Below are 25,171 nucleotides of genomic sequence, written 5' to 3' on the forward strand. Positions count from 1 at the left end.
TTTGTGGACGCTGCCAAGGACGCCGATGGAATGTAGGATTGCTGTCTCGCTTTTTGCGACAAAAGTCGAAGGCTTGACAAAAACTAATTACACATGTTTATTGTGATGTCAATTTGTAAAAATGTATGTTAAATAAGACCTAGATTTTACAGTTATTTGACCATTAGTTTTTGCGAGCCTTTTATTTTTGTTGAAAAAAACGAGACATAGTGATCTTACATTCAGTTGTTGGCAGCGGCGGCATCTACAAATGTTCACTCTGTGGTTAAGGATGTACTTAGTTGAGGTTAGGTGAAAATTAATAAATCAAGAATTTAAAATTGATACTATAAGCTGGTAGAGCATTCGTTAAGGATAAACATAAGCTAAAAATATTGATAGGTCATGGACCTCCTTTTCGAGATATTTGAGATTTAAAATATGACGGGAAAGGGCTGACTCTGACTTTTACCTTATATTTGCATTGGTATTATTTGGGTCTCAAAACAAAATCAAGAAAATCAAGAATCTTCTAAAATTTTGGTAAATGACGTTTCATGAGCTAATAAGTCTTATACGAAAAAATAAATGGGTGTTATGGGGCAAAATATTTTACCTTCAGTTTAGTTTAAACATATTTATTTATAGTGGATTGGGAAACAAGTTTTGCAACTTATATTAATCCCTTTCCACTTTGCGGGTGCGAGTGCTGCCTTGTAGCAGCATTAGCCTACTCTTTTTCGAAATCTACAAGGGTGTCTTTAATGTGCAAGAGATATGGCTCTCTCTTAACACGGGTCAGCCATTTATCGTCCCCTTCCGACGGACTATCATTGTTTCCTCAAGACCATACTCCCAGATGGTGTAAAGGGAGAGCCGAAAATTGGTAAAGCACCAAGGAGTCCGAACATTTGACACGAATTCCAAAACCTCACCTAAGTACAACCTTAAAGTTTTAAAAATTTTAATAACTTTCTTACAAACTATCCAGGATTTCTACCAAACTTTGACAGAAGCTTGTTTATGATCATAAGATAGTATCCAGATCGAAATTTTGTAAAAAAAAATTAATTCCTGTTTTACCGTATTTTACTTATAAATAGACTTAGTTTTTCTGCCAGGAAACATAACATTCACTCTGTGGTTAAAGTTTTTGAAATTTAAATAACTTTCTTAAACTATCCTTGATTTGTACTAAACTTGGACAGAAGCTTGTTTATGATCATTAGATAGAATCCATAGGTAAATTTAGTACAAAAAAATTAAAAAAAATTCCATATATTACTGATAATTGGAAGTAATTTTTCTGCAGGGAAACATAACATTTGGTCTGTGGTTAAAGTTTCTAAAATTTTTATAACTTTCTAAAACTATCCTGGATTTGTACCAAACTTGGACAGTAGCTTGTTTATGATCAAAAGCTAGTATCTAGAAGGAAATTTTGTTAATTTTTTCCCCGTATTTTACTCATAAATGAACTTAGTTTTTCTTCCAGTTAACATTACATACAGTCTGCAGTTAAAGTTTTAAAACATTTATTAGATTCATAAACTATCCTGGATTTTTACCAAACTTGGACAGAAGCTTCTTATAATCAAAAGATAGTATCCTGAGATATATTTATATTATTTTTCTTCTTTTTTGTTGAGCCTGCGATTAACAGTAAAAGTAGGCAAGACACTGGGTTCTGGGGAACCCTAACGAATTTTTGTTTAAGATATGTTGAAGTTTTTGTTTGAGTCTGACAGGGCTATAAATATTCTTGTTGTTGAACTTCTTTTACATTTTTTTTACCCTATTTATGGGCATTAAGTTTTCTAGTCTGTGTGTCCGTCTGTTCGTTTGTTTGTCCGTTCATCCAACTTCAGGTTAAAGTTTTGATTAAAGTTTTTGGTCGAGGTAGTTTTTGATGAAGTTGAAGTCCAATCAACTTGGAACTTAGTACACTTTTTCCCTATGATATGATCTAGTACACTTTTTCCCTATGATATGATCTTTCTAATTTTGAAGCCAAATTAAAGATTTTGCCCCATTTTCACGGACCACTGAACATATAAAATAATGGTGTGGATTGGGCATCCGTGTACTATGGACACATTTTTTTTTTATAAATGTGAATATTGCGATTGGGTGAGTATAACAATAACTCACATTCTGATAAATGATACATATATCTTTATGGAGATTTTCCCTAAATCGCAATAATTATAATAAAATAAAATAATAGATACATGAAATAAATTCTGAATTTACAGTATTACTGGAATGTGATGCTATCTAAAAAGACTATGTTAAGAATGAAATGCTGTATTTCCTAGAAACAAGATGGTATTTCAAAATTCCTCATTTACCAGGATGCTATATGAATACTGTATTACACTGCCATTAACCAATAAAATTAATTGTATTATAGGTTTCTGTCTAGTGTTTTATTGCCTGTATTTAGTCCTCTTTTGCTATAAATTTTGTTGCTCTTTTTTTCACCAAAAGTGGAAAGATACAAAGACAGCATTAAAACCCAAAAGTCAAAGAAACAAACTCTACATTGGCCAAAAAAATGATAGTCAACAAAACACTAGACAGAAAACTAAAGATTGAGCAAAGTTAACCAATGAAAAACAAGAGTGAATAATACTGATGGATATTGTATTACCACCTTCAATCGTCCTTATGTTTATTGATTTGTAAATAATGAAATGTGTGTAGACCTAATTGTTTAATCACAATGTATATTTAATTTAATTAGGTTCATTTATAATGGATATTTTTCAGCAAATGAAATATTAGAGGAAGCACAAGCTAATTCATCAAAGAAAATAACACTTGCCGAAGCAGACCGTGAAGTTAGCTTGACCTCTGCCTATGTCCATGGCTTGAAGTATTTGTACCTAACACTAGGAGTGAATAGTGAAGAACATCAACTTTCTTTGATGATGATAAGGGCTCTAGAAGATTCTAATGTGAAGGGCAACTTGTACAGGGGATATGGTTATAATACCTCAACCATTGTTAGTTCGCCTTTTAATTAGTTATGTTATAGCAAACCTGTCTTAGGGAATTTGTTATAACAACTTTCTTATAGATTATACCATATAAAGAGTTTTTGAAAGAATGGTATATAAAGATTTTGAAAACCAGAAATTAATCTATCAACCAAAAGCATTATTCTTGTATGCATGAAAATTGGTACCCTGGCAAATAAATGATCCCATATGGTTTTCACTTTCTGTGTTAATTCTCCAAAAATGTGATATTGTGTTTGTTGAAGACCATTATGCCAAAGTATTTATAGAATGTTCAGATGAAATTGATTTCTTTATGGTTTCAGATTGGGATGTTTTTATAGGTTTTGATATATGATATAAACTCTCATGTTTTTATAGGTTTTGATTTATGATAAAAACTCTTATGCTTTAATGTAAGCTCAAGATGGGTGAAAATAAATTTGAAATGTATAAAAAAAATCAATTTCCATTATTCTACAACTGCATTTTATATTTATGTATGTATTCTATTTTTATACCTCTATGTTTTTATTTATTAATACAAGTCTTCATAGCTGTCCTATCTTTTCATGATCAATACACATGCCTGTATTTGTTTATATAGCTGTATATCTATATCCATTACACATTATCAAAAATTAATTAGTATTCTAGTTGCAGTTTACACATTGAAGATCTCTCTGTTAACTTCATATGTGTAATCATATTGCATTGTAAATTGTGCTTTTTCAAATCTATCTACTGTATATAAGAAATGGCTGCAGTTAAAAACAGTTTGATCAGATTTTTTGGTTACATGGTTAATATATTGTCTGCAGCTGTGTGAGCATTGTTCTTGGTGGGGTTAAACTTCTGAATTTGGAAGGATGGAGTTTTTTTTATCCAACATCAATACAATTTCTTTATTATTTAAAAATATCACCATTTGTGTGATAATCATGTTGAACGTCCTTACCTGAAATGTTGTTGTCAGATCTTTAAAAAAAAACATTCATTGCATGTTTCATAGGATATTTTATACAATTCATACAATTCATATGTTGTTTTGACTAATCAGTTTTCCCAAAACAAAACTTAAACATATCAGATTATTATCTATATCGTTTTCCTTCATGAAGTATTGAAAGTAAAAGGTTATATATAACAATACATTAAAGATTTGAGCATAATACCACAGAAATCCAAACAAAATACTAATAAATCTTATTTTATGTATCATTAAAGTTTTATATCCAGGTAGAAATTTAAACACTTATGCACTAAAAAGAATTCATATATCTTACAAACACTTAGTGATTGAATTAGACATTTATTTATTTATATAGTGGAAGGGAGGCAATTCTTTATGCTTTCAAACAATTACTTTCATTCAGATGAAGAGAAAAAAATCATGTTAATGAAGATTTTAAACATATGTAACAATCATACACTTAAGAAAAGTGATTCACTTGATTAAATTCTACAAATATGAGTAGTTATTATTTGCTAATTGACTATTTGTTCAGGGTGCACATCATGAAAAGGGCAATCGCAGGTTAGCTTCTGTTAGAAGTTTTTTTTTGTTTCAAATCAAAAGAATTTACAATATTGACAATTTCAGATGAGGCACAAAATAAAGGAATTATTACAAAATTTATTCTATGACTGGCATTAATTTGTTTTTACTTTACATTGTTCTGAATGTGTTTTTTTACCTACGCTAAGTAGCCAAATGTCAATCATGTTCCTTGTTTATTTATGTTATTTATAGTATTGTACCTCACTCTGATGATAGTTAAATATTGCAATAAATGTTTTTTACTTTATAATAAATCCATTTTCCTTAAACTTGTCTAATTTTTGTTTTAAACTATTCACTTGATTTCAGCTTCCAGACTTATATGTTAATTCTGAATACTGTCATTGAACAATTAAACAAAAAGAAGATGTGGTACGATTGCTAATTATACAACTCTCCACAAGAGACCAAATGTCACAGAGATTAGCAGCTACTAGTTTGCCTTGACAATATTTAATCTTTTAGCCTTAGGATTAAATTTGCAAATCAACATCAAGATTAAACTTCACTCAAATACTAATGTTTGTTACAACCCTTCGTATAAGGGATATTTTCACTCTATATGATTGCAAAATAAGCATAAAAAGTTGATAATAATTCTGTGTTGACAGTATTTAAACCAGTTAACAAAATGAAACAAAATTTAAAAATATTTCTTTAGCTAATCACATCAAACCTGAAAAAGTACAACTAATGGTTATAAAAGGTTAAAAACCAAATTATCATTAAAGCACAAAACAATAAAAGTAAAAAGACAGAAAATGGCAGCCAAAAGTTCTTGTAACCATTTCTCTACGTTGATATCAATATTTTATTATACCCCCGCTTTAAAAAAGGGGGGTATACTGTTTTACCTCTGTCTGTCCGTCAGTCCGTCCGTCCGTCAGTCAGTCCGTCCCATGAAACTTTCGTCACATTTTTCTCAGGAACTACAATACAAGGATTTCTGAAATTTGGTTTCAGGGTTTATCTAAGTCAGCTATACCGTGTGATGCATTTTCAGATTGATCACTTGACAACTTCCTGTTTACCGAACACTTGTATGATTTTACACATGATAGCCAAGTTGAAAATTTTCGTCACATTTTTCTCAGGAACTACAATACAAGGATTTCTGAAATTTGGTTTCAGGATTTATATAAGTCAGCTATACTGTGTGATGCGTTTTCAGATTCATCACTCGACAACTTCCTGTTTACCGAACACTTGCATATTTTTACACTATTAATATTATCCACTTGCGGCGGGGGTATCATCAGTGAGCAGTAGCTCGCACTTTCACTTGTTTTTTTTACTCTTGCTGTGTACAAAACAAGTTTTCCAAAGTTCAGGAAAATAATACACAGGGCATTCAATGAATCTTCAGTAGATTACACTTTTCACCGCTGATAGGAGCTACCTTTGCCTTTCAAACTATTTCAGATTTACTGTGGAGTTTAAGGATGTATACCTCTGAAGAGCCAAACATTTGTAGAATTAAACTTTTTAGCTCACCTGGCCCGAAGGGCCAAGTGAACTTATGCCATCACTTGTCGTCCGTCGTCGTCCGTCGTCTGTTGTCGTAAACTATTTCAAGAATCTTCTCCTCTGAAACTACTAGGCCAAATACTTCCAAACTTTAACTGAATGTTCCTTAGGGTATCTAGTTTATAAATTGTATCCGAAGTTTTGATCTATCAACAAGCATGGTCGCCATTGCTAAAAATAGAACATAGGGGTCAAATGCAGTTTTTGGCTTATATCTCAAAAACGAAAGCATTTAGAGCAAATCTGACACGGGGTAAAAATGTTCATTAGGTCAAGATCTATCAGCCCTGAAATTTTCAGATGAATCAAACAACCCATTGTTGGGTTGCTGCCACTTAATTGGTAATTTTAAGGAAATTTTGCAGTTTTTGGTCATTATCTTGAATATCATTATAGATAAAGATAAACTGTAAACAGCAAAAATGATCAGCAAAGTAAGATCTACAAATAAGTTAATATGACCAAAATTGTCAATTGACCCCTTAAGGGGTTATTGTCCTTTAATGACAATTTTTCACAATTTGTTCATCATATTTGCTAACTTTAAAAAATCTTCTCCTCTAAAACTACTCAACCAAATTCAACCAAACTTCAACTGAATGATCAGTAGGGTGTATAAAATGAATTTTGTGTTTTATTTTCTATTTCGTCAAAAAACATGGCCGTCATGGCTAAAAATAGAACACAGGTAAAATGCAGTTTTTGGCTTATATCTCAAAAACTCCAGCATTTAGAGCAAATAAGACAAGAAGTTACAGTATTTATTAGGTCAAGGTCTACCTGTCCTAAAATTTTCAGCCGAATTGGGTAACTGGTTTTTCAGGTATAATGCCCCGGAATTGATGATTTTAAAGAAATTTTGCAGTTTTTGGTTATTATCTTGAATATTATTATAGATACAGATAAACTGTTAATAGCAAAAATGTTAAGCAAAGTAAGATCTACAAATAAGTCAATTTGACCAAAATTGTCAATTGACCCCTTAAGGAGTTATTCCCCTTTAAAGACTTTTTTCACAATTTGTTCATCATGTTGACTTACTTTTAAAAATCTTCTCCTTTGAAACTGCTGTATCAATTTCAGCCAAACTTAGGCTAAATGAGTTTCAGAGTATCTAGTATAAATTTTATATTTTATTTCCTTGTATGTCAAGAAACATAGCTCCTATGGCTAAAATAGAACATAGGAGAAAATGATTTTTTTTTTGCTTTTGAAGAAAATAGGACGATTCAAAGAACATTTAAATAAATTGAAAAGCCAAAATAATCACTGATGAGAGATTTAACCAAAAAAATTAAGGTGAGCGATTCGGGCTCTTGAGAGCCTCTTGTTTCTAAACCAGTTTTTTGGGTTTATATGACTAAAAAAAAATTGGTGAAGAAAAAGTCCTATGGTGGTGCATTTCTTTTTCTGCTACGGCCCTTTGAAAGTACACAATTTTAATGATATTCCCATTTTTCGTCAATTTTTACCCATTTTTGGACAATTATCGTGAAAAAAATCACAGTTCCACAATTAAACTTTTTTTCATACTTTCAAATAAGATGAAGTGTACCAATCTAAATAAATTCAACTCAAAAAATTATAGATAGGTGTTAATATAAGAAAGTTTTATCATATTTTGATGCTTTTTCGTGTCAAATTTACCATGTTGTCAATTTTGTAAATATGTGATTTTTCTCAGTTTAAAGAACAAAATGCATATTATTTCAACTTCTTTGTTATAAATGATTGGAAAAAATACATATCTAAGAAATTTGAAAAGAAAAAGTTATATGGAATGTACATAATAATTTTTTGTACCCCTCACCTATTTTCTGGCTACAAAGACTGACTAGATTAGTAATAAAATTTGAAAATTTAATTACACTGTTTCTGGTAAAATAATTTTTTGTACCCTTCATCTATTTTCTCAAAATTTTGGCTAAAAAGACTGACTAGATTAGTAATAAAATTTGAAAATTTAATTACTCAAAAACTACTTATTGGAAATATACAATTTTTTCTCAGAGTTAAGTTTGATTATGATATTTATCAAATTCATTGCTTTTTTCCACTTGTGACCCATGTTTTGGAAATAATTTCAGAACGAGGTTTCAATGAGACTGAATGAGACTTAAACGTCAGAAGAATTCATCCTTAAGGAAGATCAAAGATTCCAAAGAGAGAAGGCATGTACAAAAAGTTTTTGCCAAATGTCTCCCAGCAGACAAATGCACCCAGGTGTACCGTGTAGATATCAAATATTCCCAATTAACACAGATATCCATCCCAAGTGAAGTGTTAGATTTGTTTGTTCAGTAGCGGGTATTACAAGCAAGAATGCAGTTATTGGTGTCTGTAATTTTTTCTTGAAAGTATGTAGTTTAAAGCTTGAATTTAAGATTACAAATACTTTTTTTTATATTTTAATGCAAATACCATAATGACCCATAAATTGAAACTTTATTTGAAAACAAATTTATTAATTGACTTATCTCCCCTTGGTTGTTTTTCATTTAGGAGAAATAAATTTTGAAATTATATTACAGTCATTGCTGTAGAAATTATCTAAATTAAACCTGATCTATATTTTAAAGCACTCCTATAGTACTTTTTGATGATAGTATGTATAGAAAGTAATTAGGAAACTACTAGTATCCAGTAAATACTTGTTGTCCTCAATAAAGGGATGTGATCTCTTTTAACATTAGCATTACTAGATTTTTCAAACATAATTTTTAGCGAAAATGTTATCAATGATAGCAACTTATAGCTAGCCTGGGTTTTTTCTCAGTTATTTTTGTTGTTGTTGGTTTTTTTGGGTTTTTTTTTTGGGGGGGGGGGGGGCGTATAAAAACTGTTTAGAGCCACTTGCTAATTTTTTATTGCTTGAATTTTGTTTTGATTACCAGTCTGATATATTGAAACAAAATTTGCATGAAGTCTAGTTCTAGCAACAACTTATTTAAACCATTATACTGGGAAATGCTACTGTTTCATTGGAAAAGTCAATAAAAAGTATTTAGTACTTAATAATCGTTACTTGTGGTTACATCAGAAATAGACGACAGGCAATTTAGAGACAAGAATCAATAGAAATAACTTAACCCAAATTTTTCAGAATAGTATGCAGGTACATCATGGACTGTGGATATGGCACATACTAAATTCATCATGAATTTTTTCTTTGACCACTTTGATGATACCTTTTCCTAATGGTGTCCTGCTCATTTGTGCAATAAGGTTAACCAGACTTGGTATGCAGTTGCATCATAGGCTTTGGATCTGTCTTATTGTCATATACCAAATTGAAGTCATTCTGAGCTTTGATAGTAAAAAGCCTATTTATTTGTGTCCTGTCCATAACTTTTGTACCATATATCAAACTTAGTATGCTGACACGTCATACTATTTGGGAGGGGAAGGGGAGGAGGTTTCATATATCGAAGTCAAGTCACTTTGAATTTCACCTTTGATCACAATGATAATAATAAATTGTCTGATTGAGTTTGGTCCATAACTTTTGTACTGTAGCGCTAACAATAACAAAACTTCTTTTTCAGAAGCATCATACTACCTTGACCTTTGAATTCTTAATTTACAGTACTGTGAATTCATTATTTTTCGTGGGTATCAATTTTGGTGGATTGAGGAAAATTTGCATTTTTTGCGGAGATTTGATTTCATGGTTTTGCCGATTTCTGTGTACAAAACCTAGAAATTAGAAAATACTTTTGCCTGAAAGCTGAACTTCATAACAGAAACTAAATTGCATGTACATGTCATTAACTGCTAGTGATCCTTTTCTGACATTGGACTCGGACTTCCTGTAAACTGAGTTTTACTGTACGTCTTGCTGTGTGTTTGTATATTTCACGTAGGCTAGACATAAAGGGGGAGGGTTGAGATCTCACAAAACATGTTTAACTTGCTGCATTTTTGGGCCTGTCCCAAGTCTGTATGTTTTTTTTCCTTTATTTTAGTTAAATTTTATGTTATGGAGTTTAGTGTACTTTTCATTTTCACTGGACTAGAACACATTTTTTGTTGAGTAACCATCTGAAGCAGGCCAGTGAGTGCAATATTTTCTTGCTGTATTAAAAAAAACTCATTGATGGCCTTGGACTATTGTCTGCTCCTTAGTTAGGTTGCTGTTTCTATGACACACTCCCAATTTCCATTCTCAATTTTACAGGAGGAATTATTCCTGCTATGTGGACAGCATTAGTTATATTTGTTTTATAGGTCTACTTGTTTGTCGGACAGGGTTCACTTGAATAAGGTTAGAAATAAGAGATAAGGTCTGTTTCACAGATATTATTATGTCAAATCTTAATGGTGCATTCAATGATTGTAAGGTGATGTTTTCATCTGACCTTGACTTCAATTTTTATGGTTCATTATTCATTTAAGTTGTTACTGTATTCTCTCTTAATTTCCTGTCAAAGGAAATCTACAATGGAGAAACCAATTTTTCAGAACGAGGTGGGGGTAAAATAACCTTGCACTTTTGTTAAATTCAGTTGTAACAAAGTTTAGCACAATTCAAGGTAGAACTTTATCACTGATTTGCTTATTGGATAAAAAAAAATCCCAATGTTTCATGTATTTATCCTATATTGATTCAAGAATTTGTCTCTGAAGATTTTGAACTGGGTCGGTACATATCCATTGCTGAAGGTTATGGTGACCTTTACTCTTCTCTATGTTGCTTTTGTTGGTGGATTCCTGACATATTCCTATCCATCTCTTTATTTATTTTTGCCGACTGTGCTAAATAATAAAGAAAATAAATGCTTACTAAAATCATTCAATGATTTAATAAATCGAAGTGAAAAAAGATAAACTTAAATTGCGATAAATATATAATTCTTTTGATGTAAAACAAAAATATATAAACTTAACATAAGAATATGTATTAACAATCTAATTCATAAACAAATGTAGCGTCATATAACGTTTATATACATTTAGGATTGGTCCCAATATAAACTATGAAACCTATAAAACTAATTCTCATAGATCTTGATGGAACAGGAAAATTAGTTATATAGTCATCAACAACAAAAAAAAATGTTGCAGAATTTAATATAATACCAATTAATAATATGAAGGTATGTACATAGGAAGCTACATGATTTTTACAAAGAACATCTGTTGGGAATCTGTCAGTAAAAAGGTGTAAAACAAGTAATGAAACGACTAAGATCAGCTTTGCCTGACAAAATTGCAACATGAATCCAGTAACATTGTACAAGAGAAAAAAGTAGTAAATTGTGAGTTTATTTATACCAAAACATGTTAAATTATAAAAATTATTAAAGATGAAATATAAAAAAAAAATGTATTCCTCCCTTATAAGGAAATTTAAGTTGTCTCCTATGTTAGCAAAGAGTTGTAGTTCTTAGATAAAAATCTAAAATATGCCTTTTTATTTATTTTTGAAAAATGTTTGCTTATTAGTTTGAACATAAAATTTAATGTGCAGGGCGAGGTAATTATGAAATTAATGTTAATTTTAGTACATGAAAATAAGACTCCAAATGTTTTACCGGTAAACATTTAAAAAAATTAAATACCATAAAACTTAAAAAATAATGTCGTGAAATATAACAAGATATGAGGTAACAATTACAAAACTTCCTGGCTAAAAAAACAAATTATTTCCTACTTTTCTTTTGAGAATTTAGTTCGTGAACTGAAAGTGAATGCCATAATAAATGATAGCATATCCCCAAATAAATATGCGTGTTTCTTGAGTATTTATATTTTTCCAAAACAATCTAAATTTATCATTTTCTTGCACTTTTTGGTTTTGCAAAAATAAAAACCAAAAGTATTTGTATACGATCTACAAGTGTTTATTTGTATTGTGACATTACAATGTTCAAAAATGATTGGTGAAATTTCTCAAACCAAATACAAGATAAAAATCCAAACACTTGTATCAATTTCCAATGACACAAATAGTAATTGAAAATAATAATAAATTAAAAGGTTCTATACAGAGAAACCCAAAATATGCATATTGACTCACCTGAGCATTCAAAAATAAAACATAAATTTAAAGACAAATAATAAGATAGAATAAAAGAATACAATAAACACTTGCAAGACAAAAAGTTGAACTAATGAATGGTTTCTGTTGGTGATATGAATTTATTTTTGAATGTCAATCTTTTATTCGTTTCACTTACGCAAAGCTCATGCTGGTTTATTGTGTGTCTAAGTCATAAAAGTAGTTGTATGTATCCTTCCATACTGGTTATATTAATTATTTTTTTCAAATTAAAACTCGAATAACAATGATAAAAGTTATACCTACAGAATGATGGGACTTATTTTTGAATCATATTTGCATGATGTTACTGCTATAAAAACCCGCTAACAGGTACTTGATGGACATGCATTTGTTTTAAATTGCGACCGATAATGTATTGAAATAAAACAATATATAAAAAAAAGCACAAAATTGAAATGGTTAATTGTAAATATTTCGTTTCAAAAATGAATAACTATAAACATTATCTAAAGTTTTAAAATTCCTTGAATCAAAATTCTTCATAAAAGAACATTACAATGTTTCCAAATATTCTTATACATGTAGTTAATTGCTTTCCTTCATTTTACTGATATGTTTTGAACTAATATTGTCTCCAGTATATTTTTGAACCCTTGCATTAAATGTTTAATTTATTTGAATTTTTCCTTTTACTTTTTTATTAATGTTTAAATCTAAAAATTTAAGACAATGCACAAATAAAAAAAAATATTTCTAAACAAAAATTAACTTACAATTAAAATTCAGAGAACAATTGAAGGTTTTTCCACCAAAAACAATGTATTTTAATATGAAAGTTGTAAAATTAAGTTTAAAATGTCATTTCAATCGTCAAATGATAGCTTATTGTACGCTGATTCCAAAAATATATGGTTTATAAACAATATTTTTTAAATAAGGGAGATAATTTGTTACTTCCGGTTTGAAAAATGTTACTTCCGATAATATTTGAATATTTACTTGACACTGATTCCAAAAATATCTGGTTCTATAAACTTTTATATTAATAAAGTACAAAAAATAGCTACTTCCGGTTTACACAAGGTCACTTCCAGTTGTTTTTTTCAAGGTTACATGGTTTGATACCTTTTGCCAAAAGTCTCATGGCTTTATCATGTATACATATGAGGTAAAAGCAAAGGTCAAAATCTAGAACGTCGAATTAAGCTATGACCTTTAGATCAATTTCAAGGTCATGAACCAAGGACCTCAAATCAAAAGACCAAGGGTCTTAATTATATTTGGTTAATGAGTTATATCACCATACGCGTATTTTGAAATACAAGAGGGGAGAAAACTCCCTTTTACGTTCAACGTACCCTTGCAATCAAAATTTATGTGTTACAACCTGTCGCAACTAACAATTTAGTAAAAATAATTTGTTGATATCTTAAACGGTTTTTTGGAATAAATGAAAATAAGCCAAATCAAAAAAAATGGAATATGACCTTGACCTTTGACCTTGAACTAATTTTCATTTTTTTGGACCAAGGACCTCAAATCAAAAGATCCTAGGTCTCTATCACTTATGGTTTACAAGATAGAAATGCATATCACTTATATCAAATGCATAAGGGGAAATAACTTTCATATGGAGCGTTCATATTGATTCGGTAAAAATACGACAAATCATGGGAAGTTTATAACGAGCAAAATTATAAAATAAATTTGTCGTAATCTATTACGGTTGCGAAGGAGTAGTAGACACAAGGAAAACAGTGTTTGGGGAGATAACTCCTACAAAGAAAAGTATTCAGTTACGCAGGGTGAATTTCAAAAGCGCATAAACTGTTCAATATCATATACCAAATATCCAAGCGACATATTGCGAAACAAATATTTATCGCAAGAACAAAATTAGGCGGAAGAAAAAAAAATCAGAAGAAAAACAATAGGTCTTTCCACAGAAAAGTGGAAAGACCTAATTATTGTCATTTTTTCTTGATAGGGAAGAAACATAATATATACATTTGTGCTACTGAATGAACTAATTCATAAAAAATAAATTGAAAATGTCTTTAAAAAACTATATACAGTTTGTAAGAAACACTTTTATTACTATTGAATGTTAACACCCTGATAGTGTCACTTGATATATCTTTGCTTCCTTTGTTTTACTTCCCTTGCGTCTTGAACATCCTATATAGAGATGTCCTGTTGATGTAAAGGCAAGGGAGTATGGATGGATTATTGCAGCATCGGTATTAAAATGAGTCAATAGTTCGCCAATATTGTTTAAGATGTGAAATACATCAGTGTTTAAATCTACTACAATAACATTGTCTCTTGGTGTTGTCACTATTCTGACTGGTTTGAATTGTTTGTCCTTGTTGATGTCTGTATGTCCTGTATATGTATTGATTATATCCCCTCCCTGTCCTAATACCACCACTTTACCTCTGTCACTACCTGAGTAATAATCTACCACATGTATGTTACCATTACTGGTACTGCTTACATTTTTGGGATACATAAATATAGGTTGATTATGTTTATCATGTTCATACACAGTCTCATGGTCTCCCTTCTCATTCATAACAAACACAGCTCTTCTTCCTAATTTACTACTATTCCCTCCTACAACTACTTTATTACCAATGGTAATGTGGATGGCAGCAGAAACAAAAGGGGCCACATCATATACACTGTCTGCCAGTTTATCAGTGGTAACACTGAGTTGTTGTAGTCTTGGTTTCCCGATAGACAGGAGAATATCATTAGATGGAAGTACTGCCATGCCATAGACATCAATGTTGAAAGTAGATATTGTCTTCAGATTGTTTCCTTCTGGTTTTACTTTCATTAACTTTTCATCTAAATTACTGTTTATCCAGATTGACTTGTCAGGACAAGGAATTATATCTGATACAGCAGTAAGTTCTGTTTGATATTCTGAAATAATTTTGAGATCAACACTTAATTCGACCTGACTGTCATCACTTTTTAAAACTCCAACATTAGACTGAGTGATCTCCCCTGGAACAAATTTTGGAATGGAATCGTATGATGACTTGGTTTTTGGTACTGATATTTCTAATGATTTCTCCAGTAGGACAACTTCACGAAAAAACTTGGCAATGTCTGTTGCCTTGATAAGATCTTCTGTTTCATTGTTTTTGTCATCAGTTTCTCTCATGGATCTAATTATGACATCGAGATCAATGTCAATTGAGTGTGTTATTGCTTTTTGATTTTCACTGACTTCATTTTTTAGCTCTTCTATGTATTTGTCAACTGCTTTCTTTAAAGCTTTCCCGTGATTTTGAATAGTTTGTATTACTTTAGTGTACTTGTCATTTTCACGAGACTTACATTGTTCCAAAAGTTCTTTTTTTGTATCAAGTTTATCTCTGTTGGTTTGAATTTTACTTTGTCCTTTCTTTAGTCTCTCTATTTTTGTGTTAAATCCCTCACTAATTTCAATTAAATCATGTTTTTTGTGTATTTTAGCAATGCATATTGGACAAACTAGACTGTCACAATTATTGCAAAAGAGACAGCACAATTGTCCAGAGTGATCTTTGCACTTAATGTTCGTAAAATCCACTTCTTCGGAATGTACACCTACTTGCTTAATGTCAATAACCTTATGATTTTGTGCATTTTTAATTTTTGAATGTTTACTATCCCTACAGTTAGTACACAATAATAAACCACAGTCTTCACATTTCCATTTAATAGTCTCATTTTCACACAAGTTACATTTTACTGGTACTTGACTTTTTCTTACTGATTGAGAGAACGCCATTTTAAACAGATTCTCTGTTTGTTTGATGACGTATTCTACTTCCTGATTTTTATCTAGGTATGACCTGACCGAGATATTAATAGACATATTTGATGTTTACTTTACCTGACAATAAAATACTGGATGATATTTAAATTTGATAGATTAAATCCAATTTGAACTTTACGCTAAACAAATTTACATTTGTAAACATGGAAAGAATTGTGAAGAAGATAAAGTATTTTCTTCAAACAAAGCATTTAAATACTTCATATACCAGTATGTAGGACATAGATAAAGTAAATATTAACTATATGTAATAATTTGATATATTGGCACATTTTAGACAATATATAATACATAGACATTCTTGACGTTTAATTTCTAGAAATTCTTGAAAAATCTTCAACCTTCTCTCTACCTAAAAAGATGCTTTAAACTTTCTGCATTCCAAAACTCAACTATTGTATAATTGCTTCTAGGAGTTATTGCCCTTAAATGATGATTGTTAAATAATTTTAAATAATTTCCGAGTGTTCTTGAATATTGATAGATTGGAGCTGTAAACAGCAAAAATGGTCAGCAAATTAAGATCGCCAAGAATGTCAAATGAGGGAACTCGTTGAATGACTTATAATGATGAGTTATTACTAATTTTTGAGTTTTTGCATATTACCTTGCAAACTAAAATATATTGGTTTCAACAGTAAAAATTATCACGGAAATAAGATGTATAACAATAAACCATTGATGGAAACCAAAGGCTAACTCCTCATAGCTTTCTAGTTTTTCCCTCTCTCAATTTCTTGACAGGTCATTGATTCAGATTCAAGCTCTCGGGAACCACCTGTCATTAAATTTATAGCTCATTGTTTAAGAGGGATAATTTACAGAGGTCAGGACAAACTATTGTCTTTCAATTATTTTATGCAGATACGTTATTTGCTTGTTAATATTAATTTTCTGTCTTTTATTTAATTAGGTCGAAGCTGAAAAGGAATTTTTGGTGCAGACTCATTCGCTGGTACAGAAAGAAACAGAACAACTAACAAAGAAACTGAAAAATGAAGGTATTAGTAAAGAAATTATAGTATATATTCCTTGATATATATATAGAAGGTTACTGAATCATTTTGTCTATCATTTAGGACAAACTCAAATATTTTGTAATATATTGCTAATTTTCTGTATCAAGGATTTGTATAGTTAGATTGAGCATTTTCCAGATGCATCACGGGTAATCACACAAAATCTCGCGCTGCATAAGACATTATACTACAGTCTATGCAAAAGTTCACGAGATTCCAATCCTTCTTACTATATAAATCCTTGTCTGTATTAAGCCCAGATTTTATATCTGATTTAGAGGTTGTTGCTTAGCCAATTGTATCATGTAAGCAATAACCTATTTTCAGTATATGAATTAAGAACTAAACAAGAACTAAGGTTGTTATTTGCACAAATTAAGTTTTTGATTCTCAAAACATTTTTTTGGTAAACTCCAAGAAAGGCGATAACCAATTTATATTTCATTTTTAGGGTCCTCTGGATCTATATGTCTGATGTTAGATTGAAGTTTTGGTTAAGGTAGTTTCACCCAAAGTTGTTTTCCAATCAACTAAAAGAATTTGTAAGGGTTCCGCGGAACCCAGTGTCTTGACTACTTTTTTTACAAAATTTATTTCTTGATACTATCTAATAATCATAAACAAGCTTCTGTCTAAGTTTGGTAGAAATCCAGGATAGTTTGAGAAAGTTATTGAAATTTTAAAAACTATAACCACACACTAAATGTTATGATATCTGTCAGAAAAAACTAAGTCAATGTATAAGTTAATTCAGAAAAAAGGATTTTATTAAAGAATTTACTTCTGGATACTATTTAATGATCATAAACAAGCTTCTGTCCAAGTTTGGTAGAATTCCAGGATAGTTTAAGAAAGTTATTAAAATTTTAAAAACTTTAATCACAAAGTGAATGTTATGTTTGCTGCAGAAAAACTAAGTCCCTTTGTAAGTAAAATGAGGAAAACAGCATATTTTTTTTTTACAAAATTTCCTTATGGATACTATTTTATGATAACAACCAAGCTTCTGTCCCGAGTTTGGTAGAAATCCAGAATAGTTTAAGAAAGCTATTAAAATTTCAAATACTTGAACCACACAGTGAATATTTGTGGACACCGCCAACGACGCCGATTGAATGTAGCATTGCTGTCTCGCTTTTTCGACAAAGGTCAAAGGCTTGACAAAAACTAAGTACACATGTTAATTGTGATGTCAATTTGTAAAAATGTATGTTAAATAAGACCTAGATTTTACAGTTATTTGACCATTAGTTTTTGCGAGCCTTTTATTTTTGTTGAAAAAACGGGGTTATAGTGATCTTACATTCAGTTGTTGGCAGCGGCAGCATCTACAAATATTCACTCTGTAGAGCATTTGTTATGGATAAACATAAGCTAAAAATATTGATAGGTCACGGACCTGCTTTTTGAGATATTTGAGATTTAAAGTATGGCGGGAAAGGCTGACTCTGACTTTTACCTTATATTTGCATTGGTATTATTTGGGTCTCAAAACAAAAGAAAGAAAATCAAGAATCTTCTAAAATTTTGGTAAATAACATTTCATGAGCTAATAAGTCTTATAAGAAAAAATAAATGGGTGTTATTGGGCAAAATATTTTACCTTGTATTGTATGGAAAACACCAAGGAGTCTGAACATTTGACACGAATTCCAAAACCTCACCTAAGTACATCCTTAGAGTTTTAAAAATTTTAATAACTTTCTTACAAACTATCCAGGATTTCTACCAAACTTTGACAGAAGCTTGTTTATGATCATAAGATAGTATCAAGATCGAAATTTTGTAAAAAGAATAATTCCTGTTTTACCGTATTTTACTTATAAATAGACTAAGTTTTTCTGCCAGGAAACATAACATTCACTCTGTGGTTAAAGTTTTTAAAATTTAGATAACTTTCTTAAACTATCCTTGATTTGTACTAAACTTGGACAGAAGCTTGTTTATGATCATAATAGATAGAATCCATAGGTAAATTTAGTACAAAATTTTTTTTTTTTCCATATATTACTGATATAAAATGACTTTCTAAAACTATCCTGGATTTGTACCAAACTTGGACAGTAGCTTGTTTATGATCAAAAGCTAGTATCTAGAAGGATTTTTTTTTCATTTTCCCCCCGTATTTTACTCATAAATGAACTTAGTTTTTCTTCCAGTTAACATTACATACAGTCTGCAGTTAAAGTTTTAAAACATTTATTAGATTCATAAACTATCCTGGATTTTTACCAAACTTGGACAGAAGCTTCTTACAATCAAAAGATAATATCCTGAGATATATTTATATTATTTTTCTTCTTTTTTATTGAGCCTGCGATTAACAGTAAAAGTAGGTGAGACACTGGGTTCCGGGGAACCCTAACGAATTTTTGTTTAAGATATGTTGAAGCTTTTGTTTGAGTCTGACAGGGCTATAAATATTCTTGTTGTTGAACTTCTTTTACATATTTTTTTTGCCCCATTTATGGGCATTAAGTTTTCTAGTCTATGTGTCCGACTGTTCGTTTGTTTGTCCGTTCATCCAACTTCAGGTTAAAGTTTTGATTAAAGTTTTTGGTCAAGGTAGTTTTTGATGAAGTTGAAGTCCAATCAACTTGGAACTTAGTACACCTTTTCCATATGATATGATCTTTCTAATTTTGATGTCAAATTAGAGATTTCCCCACATTTTCACAGTCCATTGAACAAAGAAAATGATAGTGCGGATGGGGCATCCGTGTACAGGGGACACATTCTTGTTTAAATACTTAATGAAATTTATATGGTAATTTATGTATTAAGTATTTCATATGAACTTTAAGTCACCAACAGCTTTTTCTCTGAATCATTATTTCATATACGAAATATTTGAATTGCTAAGACATCATGAAATAATTTATAAGGTATAGTGGATAGAGTTGAATCGTCACCGTCTGTCTGAAGACAAGTCTCTTGAACCAAGAATATACCATATGTTTGATCACTTCAGCTAAGGTTTCTAATTATGTTTTACCCTATTGATATATTTAGATCACCTTAGCTCACATGTTTATGCTTTCTGAATAAAATATCAGAAGCATATAATAATCACTTTTTCCATGCATCCTTTCCTAGGACTGTGTCAAAAAGAAACAATATTCACTGATTATAACTTGAGTATTCATAGATTGATTTTAATTTATACAGATGGAAGTTATTGGGATGGGGAAAAATCAAAGGTTAAATTCACTGTTACTAAAAATAGGAAAAACTGCCAGTGCCATCTTTTAATTATTTTTTTTTAATTATATTGAGTTGTAGTAATATGACAATAATAATATTCATTGATAGTTTTTTTGAAAGAAAGGTCATCACATGTCATTGGCTAGCTAATTAAAATATTGATATGTGCTTTGTTTTCCTAACTGACAGTTTATGTAAAGTATAAGGAGCAATTTAAAAATTTTATCAGTTCAATAATCATTCAAAAACAGTGTTCTCCCTAGGTCCTTTTAGCATCATGGTAGTGTGATGGTATCCTATAAATTCATAAATTATAGGGATATTTTTTTATAAATGTGAATATTGCAATTGGGTGATTATCACAATAATAAGAACTCACATTCTGATAACTGATCTTTATATCTTTATTCAGATTTTCCCTAAATCGCAATAATTAATTTTACATTTTTATTATCTCGATAAAAGAGGGACAAACGATACCTGAGGGACAGTTAAACTCATAAATTGAAAATTAACTGACAACGCCATGGCTAAAAATGAAAAAGACAAACAGACAAACAATAGTACACATGACACAACATAGAAAACTAAAGAATAAGCAACACAACCCCACCAAAACCTAGGAGTGAGTTCAGGTGCTCTGGAAGGGTAAGCAGATCCTGCTCTACATGTGGCACCCGTTGTGTTGCTTATGTGATAACAAATCCGGTAAATAGTCCAATTCGGTAGGTTACATTCATAAAAGGGAAGGGGATTGTAGTTACAACGTAAGGAACATATCCGATATCATTTGTGAAATGGTTATTTCATAACGGTCAACCAACTTGTGATGGCGTCTTTAAAATTTACGAAGGGATGATTTCAATTTCACCATTTGGAACTCTTGGTTTAATAGATTCTTTGTGAGCAGCAACCCTCTATCAAGAAAATCATGATAGGAAATGCAAGCATGGGAATATAGTATCACTTGGGAGATATATACCCTGTATGCAGGTGCTGCTGGAATGTTGCTACTAAGAAATGGAAAGTTCACAATTGGAAAGCTGAAATCTTGTAATAGATACATGAAATAAGTTCTGAATTTACAGTATTACTTGAATGTGATGCTATCTAAAAATATTTTTTCCAAAAGACTGTGTTAAGAATGTGATGCTGTAATTTCTAGAAACAAGATGGTATTTCAAAATTCCCTGTTTACCAGGATGCTATATGAATATTGTATTATGAACACTGCCATTAACCAAAACATGAATTGTATTGTAGGTTTCTGTCTAGTGTTTTATTGCCTGTATTTAGTCTTGTTTCCTCTTTTGCTATAAATTGTGTTCCTCTTTATTTCAATAAAAAACGGTAAGATACAAAGGCAGCTTTAAAACCCAAAAGTCAGAGAAACAAACACTACAATGGCTAAAAAGACAATAGTCAACAAAACACTAGCCAGAAAAGTAAAGATTCAGCAAAGTTAACCAATCAAAACAAGAACGAATAATATTAATGGATATTGTATTACTACCTTTAATCATCCTTATGTTTATCGATTTGTAAATAAGGAAATGTGTGTGGACTTAAGTGTTTAATCACAATGTATATTTAATTCAATTAGGTTCATTTATGATGAATGTTTTTCAGCAAATGAAATATTAGAGGAAGCACAAGCTAATTCGTCAAAGAAATTAACACTTGCTGAAGCAGACCGTGAAGTTAGCTTGACCTCCGCCTATGTCCATGGCTTGAAGTATTTGTACCTAACACTAGGAGTAAATAATGAAGAACATCAACTTTCTTTGATGATGATAAGGGCGTTAGAAGATTCTAATGTGAAGGGCAACTTGTATAGGGGATATGGTTATAATACCTCAACTATTGTTAGTTCGCCGTCTAATTAGTTATGTTATAGCAAACCTGTCTTAGGGAATTTGTTATTACAACTTTCTTATAGATTATTCCTTATAAAGAGTTTTGAAAGATTGGTAAATACAGATTTTGAAAACCAGAAATTTATCAATCAACCAAAAACATCATTCTTGAATGCATGAAAATTGGTACCTGTGCAAATAAATGATTTCTGTGTTAGTTCTCCATAAATGTGATATTGTGTTTGTTGAAGACCATTATGCCAAAGTATTTATAGAATGTTCAAATGAAACTGATTTCTTTAGTTTCAGATTGGAATGTTTTTATAGGTTTTGATATATGATATAAACTTTCATGTTATAAGTAAAAATACAGTTGAAATGTATAAAAATCAATTTCCATTATTCCACAACAGCATTTTGTATTTATTTATTTATTCTATTTTTATATCTCTATGTTCTTATTCATTAGTAAAAGTCTTCATAGCTGTCCTATTTTTTATTATGATCAATACACATACCTGTATATGTTTATATTATTGAATTTTTATAACAAAAAAATATTATTAAGTATATTTAGTTTTTCCAGTTGCAACATATGTATTGAAGATCTCTCTTTTGACTTTTATATATGTAGTTATTTAATCATTCAATTTGTATTAAAATTAAAATTTACATCTATAAATTCGATCTATAAAAAAAACCAGCTGCAGTTAAAAAGAGTTTGGTCAGAATTTTTGTACCATGGTTAATATATTGTCTGCAGCCGATCGAGCATTGTTTTTTGCTTTGTTACACTTCTGAATTTGGAAGGATAGGGATGTGTTATCCAACATCAGGACGATTTCTTTATTATTTAAAAATATAACCATTTGTGTGATACTCATATTATCACGTCCTTACCTGAAATGTTGTTGTCAGACCTTTTAAAAAAACATTCTCTGCATGTTTCAAAGGATATATATACAATTCATATGCTGTTTTGACTAATCAGTTTTCCCAAAACAAAATAAAAACATGACAGGTTATTATCAGGTGCTATATCATTTTCCTTTATGTAGTATAGAAAAAAAAGGTTAAATATACAATACATAAAAGATATGAAATCCAAACAAAATACTAATAGTATTTTATGTATCTTAAAAGATTTATATCCAGGTAGAAATTCAAACACTTATGCACTAAAAAAGAAATCATATAGCTTACACATTTAAAGTGATCGAACTATAAATTTATTTATTTAGATAGTGGAAAGGAGACAATTCTTAATAATTTCAAATATTTTTGTTTTTATTCAGATGTAGAGAAAAAGTCATGTTAATGAAGAGTTTAAACATCCCACCTATCATGTAAATCGACAAACCAACTTGATTTTGTTCAGTTCATATGTAACAATTATACACTTAAGAAAAGTGATTCACTTGATTGAATTCTACAAATATTAGTAGTTTTTTTTGCTAATTGACTATTTGTTCAGTGTGCATATCATGAAATGACCAATCGTACAGTTCAAAGGTACAGCCAGTTGAGGCAATACAGTTGACCTGAAAGTCCTATATTAATCATGGAGTTATCTCCTCTACAATTAGTAGTTCTCTAATTTTAAAAATGCATGTTGGTTAGCTACTGATAAACTTTTTAACTGTTTACTTAAAATTGTTCTGACTGGTTTTTTTATCTACGCTAAGTAGCCAAATGTCAATCATGTTTCTTGTTTATTTATGTTATTGATAGTATTGTACCTCACTCTGATGATAGTTATATATTGCAATAAATGTACTGTTTTTTACTTTATAATAAATCCATTTTCCTTAAACTTGTCTAATTTTTGTTTTTAAACTATTCGCTTGATTTCTACTTCCAGACGTAGTTGTTGATTCTGATAACTGTCATTGAATAATTATAAAAAGAAGATGTGGTAAGATTTCCAATAAAATACTCTCCACAAAGAGACCAAATGACAGAAATTATCAGCTATTACTTTGCCTGGGCAATGTCTATTCTTTTAGCCTTGGGATGAAATTTGCAAATCAAGTTTAAACTTCACTTCAATACAAATGCTCTCTACAACCATTCGTATAAAAATGGCTAATATTTCCGTGTTGACAGTGATTACACCAGTAAACAAAATGAAACAAAATTTGAAAATATTTCTTTAGCTAAACACATCAAACCTAGAAAGGTACAATTAACGGTTATAAAAGGTTGAACACCAAATTGTCATTAAAGCACAAAATAATAAAAGTAAAGAGACAGAAAATGGCAGCCAAAAGATCTTGTAACCATTTCTCCACGTTGATATCACTATTTTATATTTTTACTCTTACTGTGTACAAAATAGAATTTTTCCAAAATCCAGGAAAATTAATACACAGGGCATTAAATGAATCTACAGCAAATTCAATTTTTCACCGCCCATAGGAGCTACTTTGCCTTTCAAACTATTCTAAATTCACTGTGCAGTCTTTGATTCACTGTTGCAAGATCAAAGATTCCAAAGAAAGAAGGCATGTATAAAAAGTTTTTGCAAAATGTCTCCCTGTAGACAAATGCACCCATGTTACTATGTAGACATCAAATATTTCCAGTTAGCACAGATATCAATCCCAAGTGAAGTGTCAAAGGAGTAGGGGCATTAAGGCCTGGTTTTGGCCCAAGAAAATAAAATGTTTGATAACTTTTTCAAATTGGAACATAATCTTTAGAAACGCATAGGGTCAAGAAATATAATTGAAAAACATTAAGATCCTTATGTGATGACGTCACAATTACGTCATAATATATACTGTTTTCACAAAAACGATGAAAATTCAGAATTTATGCAGTTTTATATCTTTATTTCTGTTGTGGAAACATCGTGCGCAGCCAAGAAACAACAAAATAATTCAACTGAAGCTTTATCATTACTATTGACAAAATCTCACCAAATATAAAGTTGTTTCTTGGGTGCGCACATACTTTTCCAATCGAAAATATACTTAACAATTTGATGAAAAACAAGGAAAATCCCAAAATTTTACAAAATATGCAAATTAAGGCATGATTTGTTGCCATGGTAACTTGTTTAATGTCCAAAATTATTTTGTTTTTCTGAATACCTTCTACCTGAGATACTTTTCAGTAATTTTAAAATATGTATGAAAATTGATAACAAATGTCTTTTTACTGCCAATACCAGAATAAGCCT

The 25,171-nt window shown here is 30.4% G+C and overlaps 2 protein-coding genes and 1 long non-coding RNA gene across 3 annotated transcripts in view; 2 read left to right on the top strand and 1 right to left on the bottom strand.

Annotated features, from left to right (window-relative positions):
- Positions 1-3,093, top strand: part of LOC143073761 (uncharacterized) — a 30,542-nt gene extending 27,449 nt beyond the window's left edge. Inside the window, exon 10 of the mRNA XM_076249516.1 lies at positions 2,752-3,093. Within this exon, the coding sequence (XP_076105631.1) occupies positions 2,752-3,008 (257 nt within the window). The 3' untranslated portion in view covers positions 3,009-3,093. The remainder of the gene's footprint in view (positions 1-2,751) is intronic.
- Positions 3,094-14,180: 11,087 nt separating this feature from the next.
- On the bottom strand, positions 14,181-15,947 carry LOC143073762 (uncharacterized). Its single transcript, XM_076249517.1, has one exon. It carries the CDS (start codon positions 15,945-15,947, stop codon positions 14,181-14,183), a length of 1,767 nt encoding a protein of 588 aa, XP_076105632.1.
- An 81-nt stretch (positions 15,948-16,028) lies between these two features.
- Positions 16,029-21,808, top strand: LOC143073118 (uncharacterized). Its single transcript, XR_012977399.1, has 3 exons — positions 16,029-16,138; positions 16,822-16,909; positions 21,761-21,808. It is a non-coding gene; the product is annotated as an uncharacterized LOC143073118 (long non-coding RNA).
- The last annotated feature ends 3,363 nt before the right edge of the window (positions 21,809-25,171 follow it).

Source organism: Mytilus galloprovincialis, chromosome 4 (assembly GCF_965363235.1).
Source record: "Mytilus galloprovincialis chromosome 4, xbMytGall1.hap1.1, whole genome shotgun sequence".
NCBI classification, from domain to species: Eukaryota; Metazoa; Mollusca; class Bivalvia; order Mytilida; family Mytilidae; genus Mytilus; species Mytilus galloprovincialis.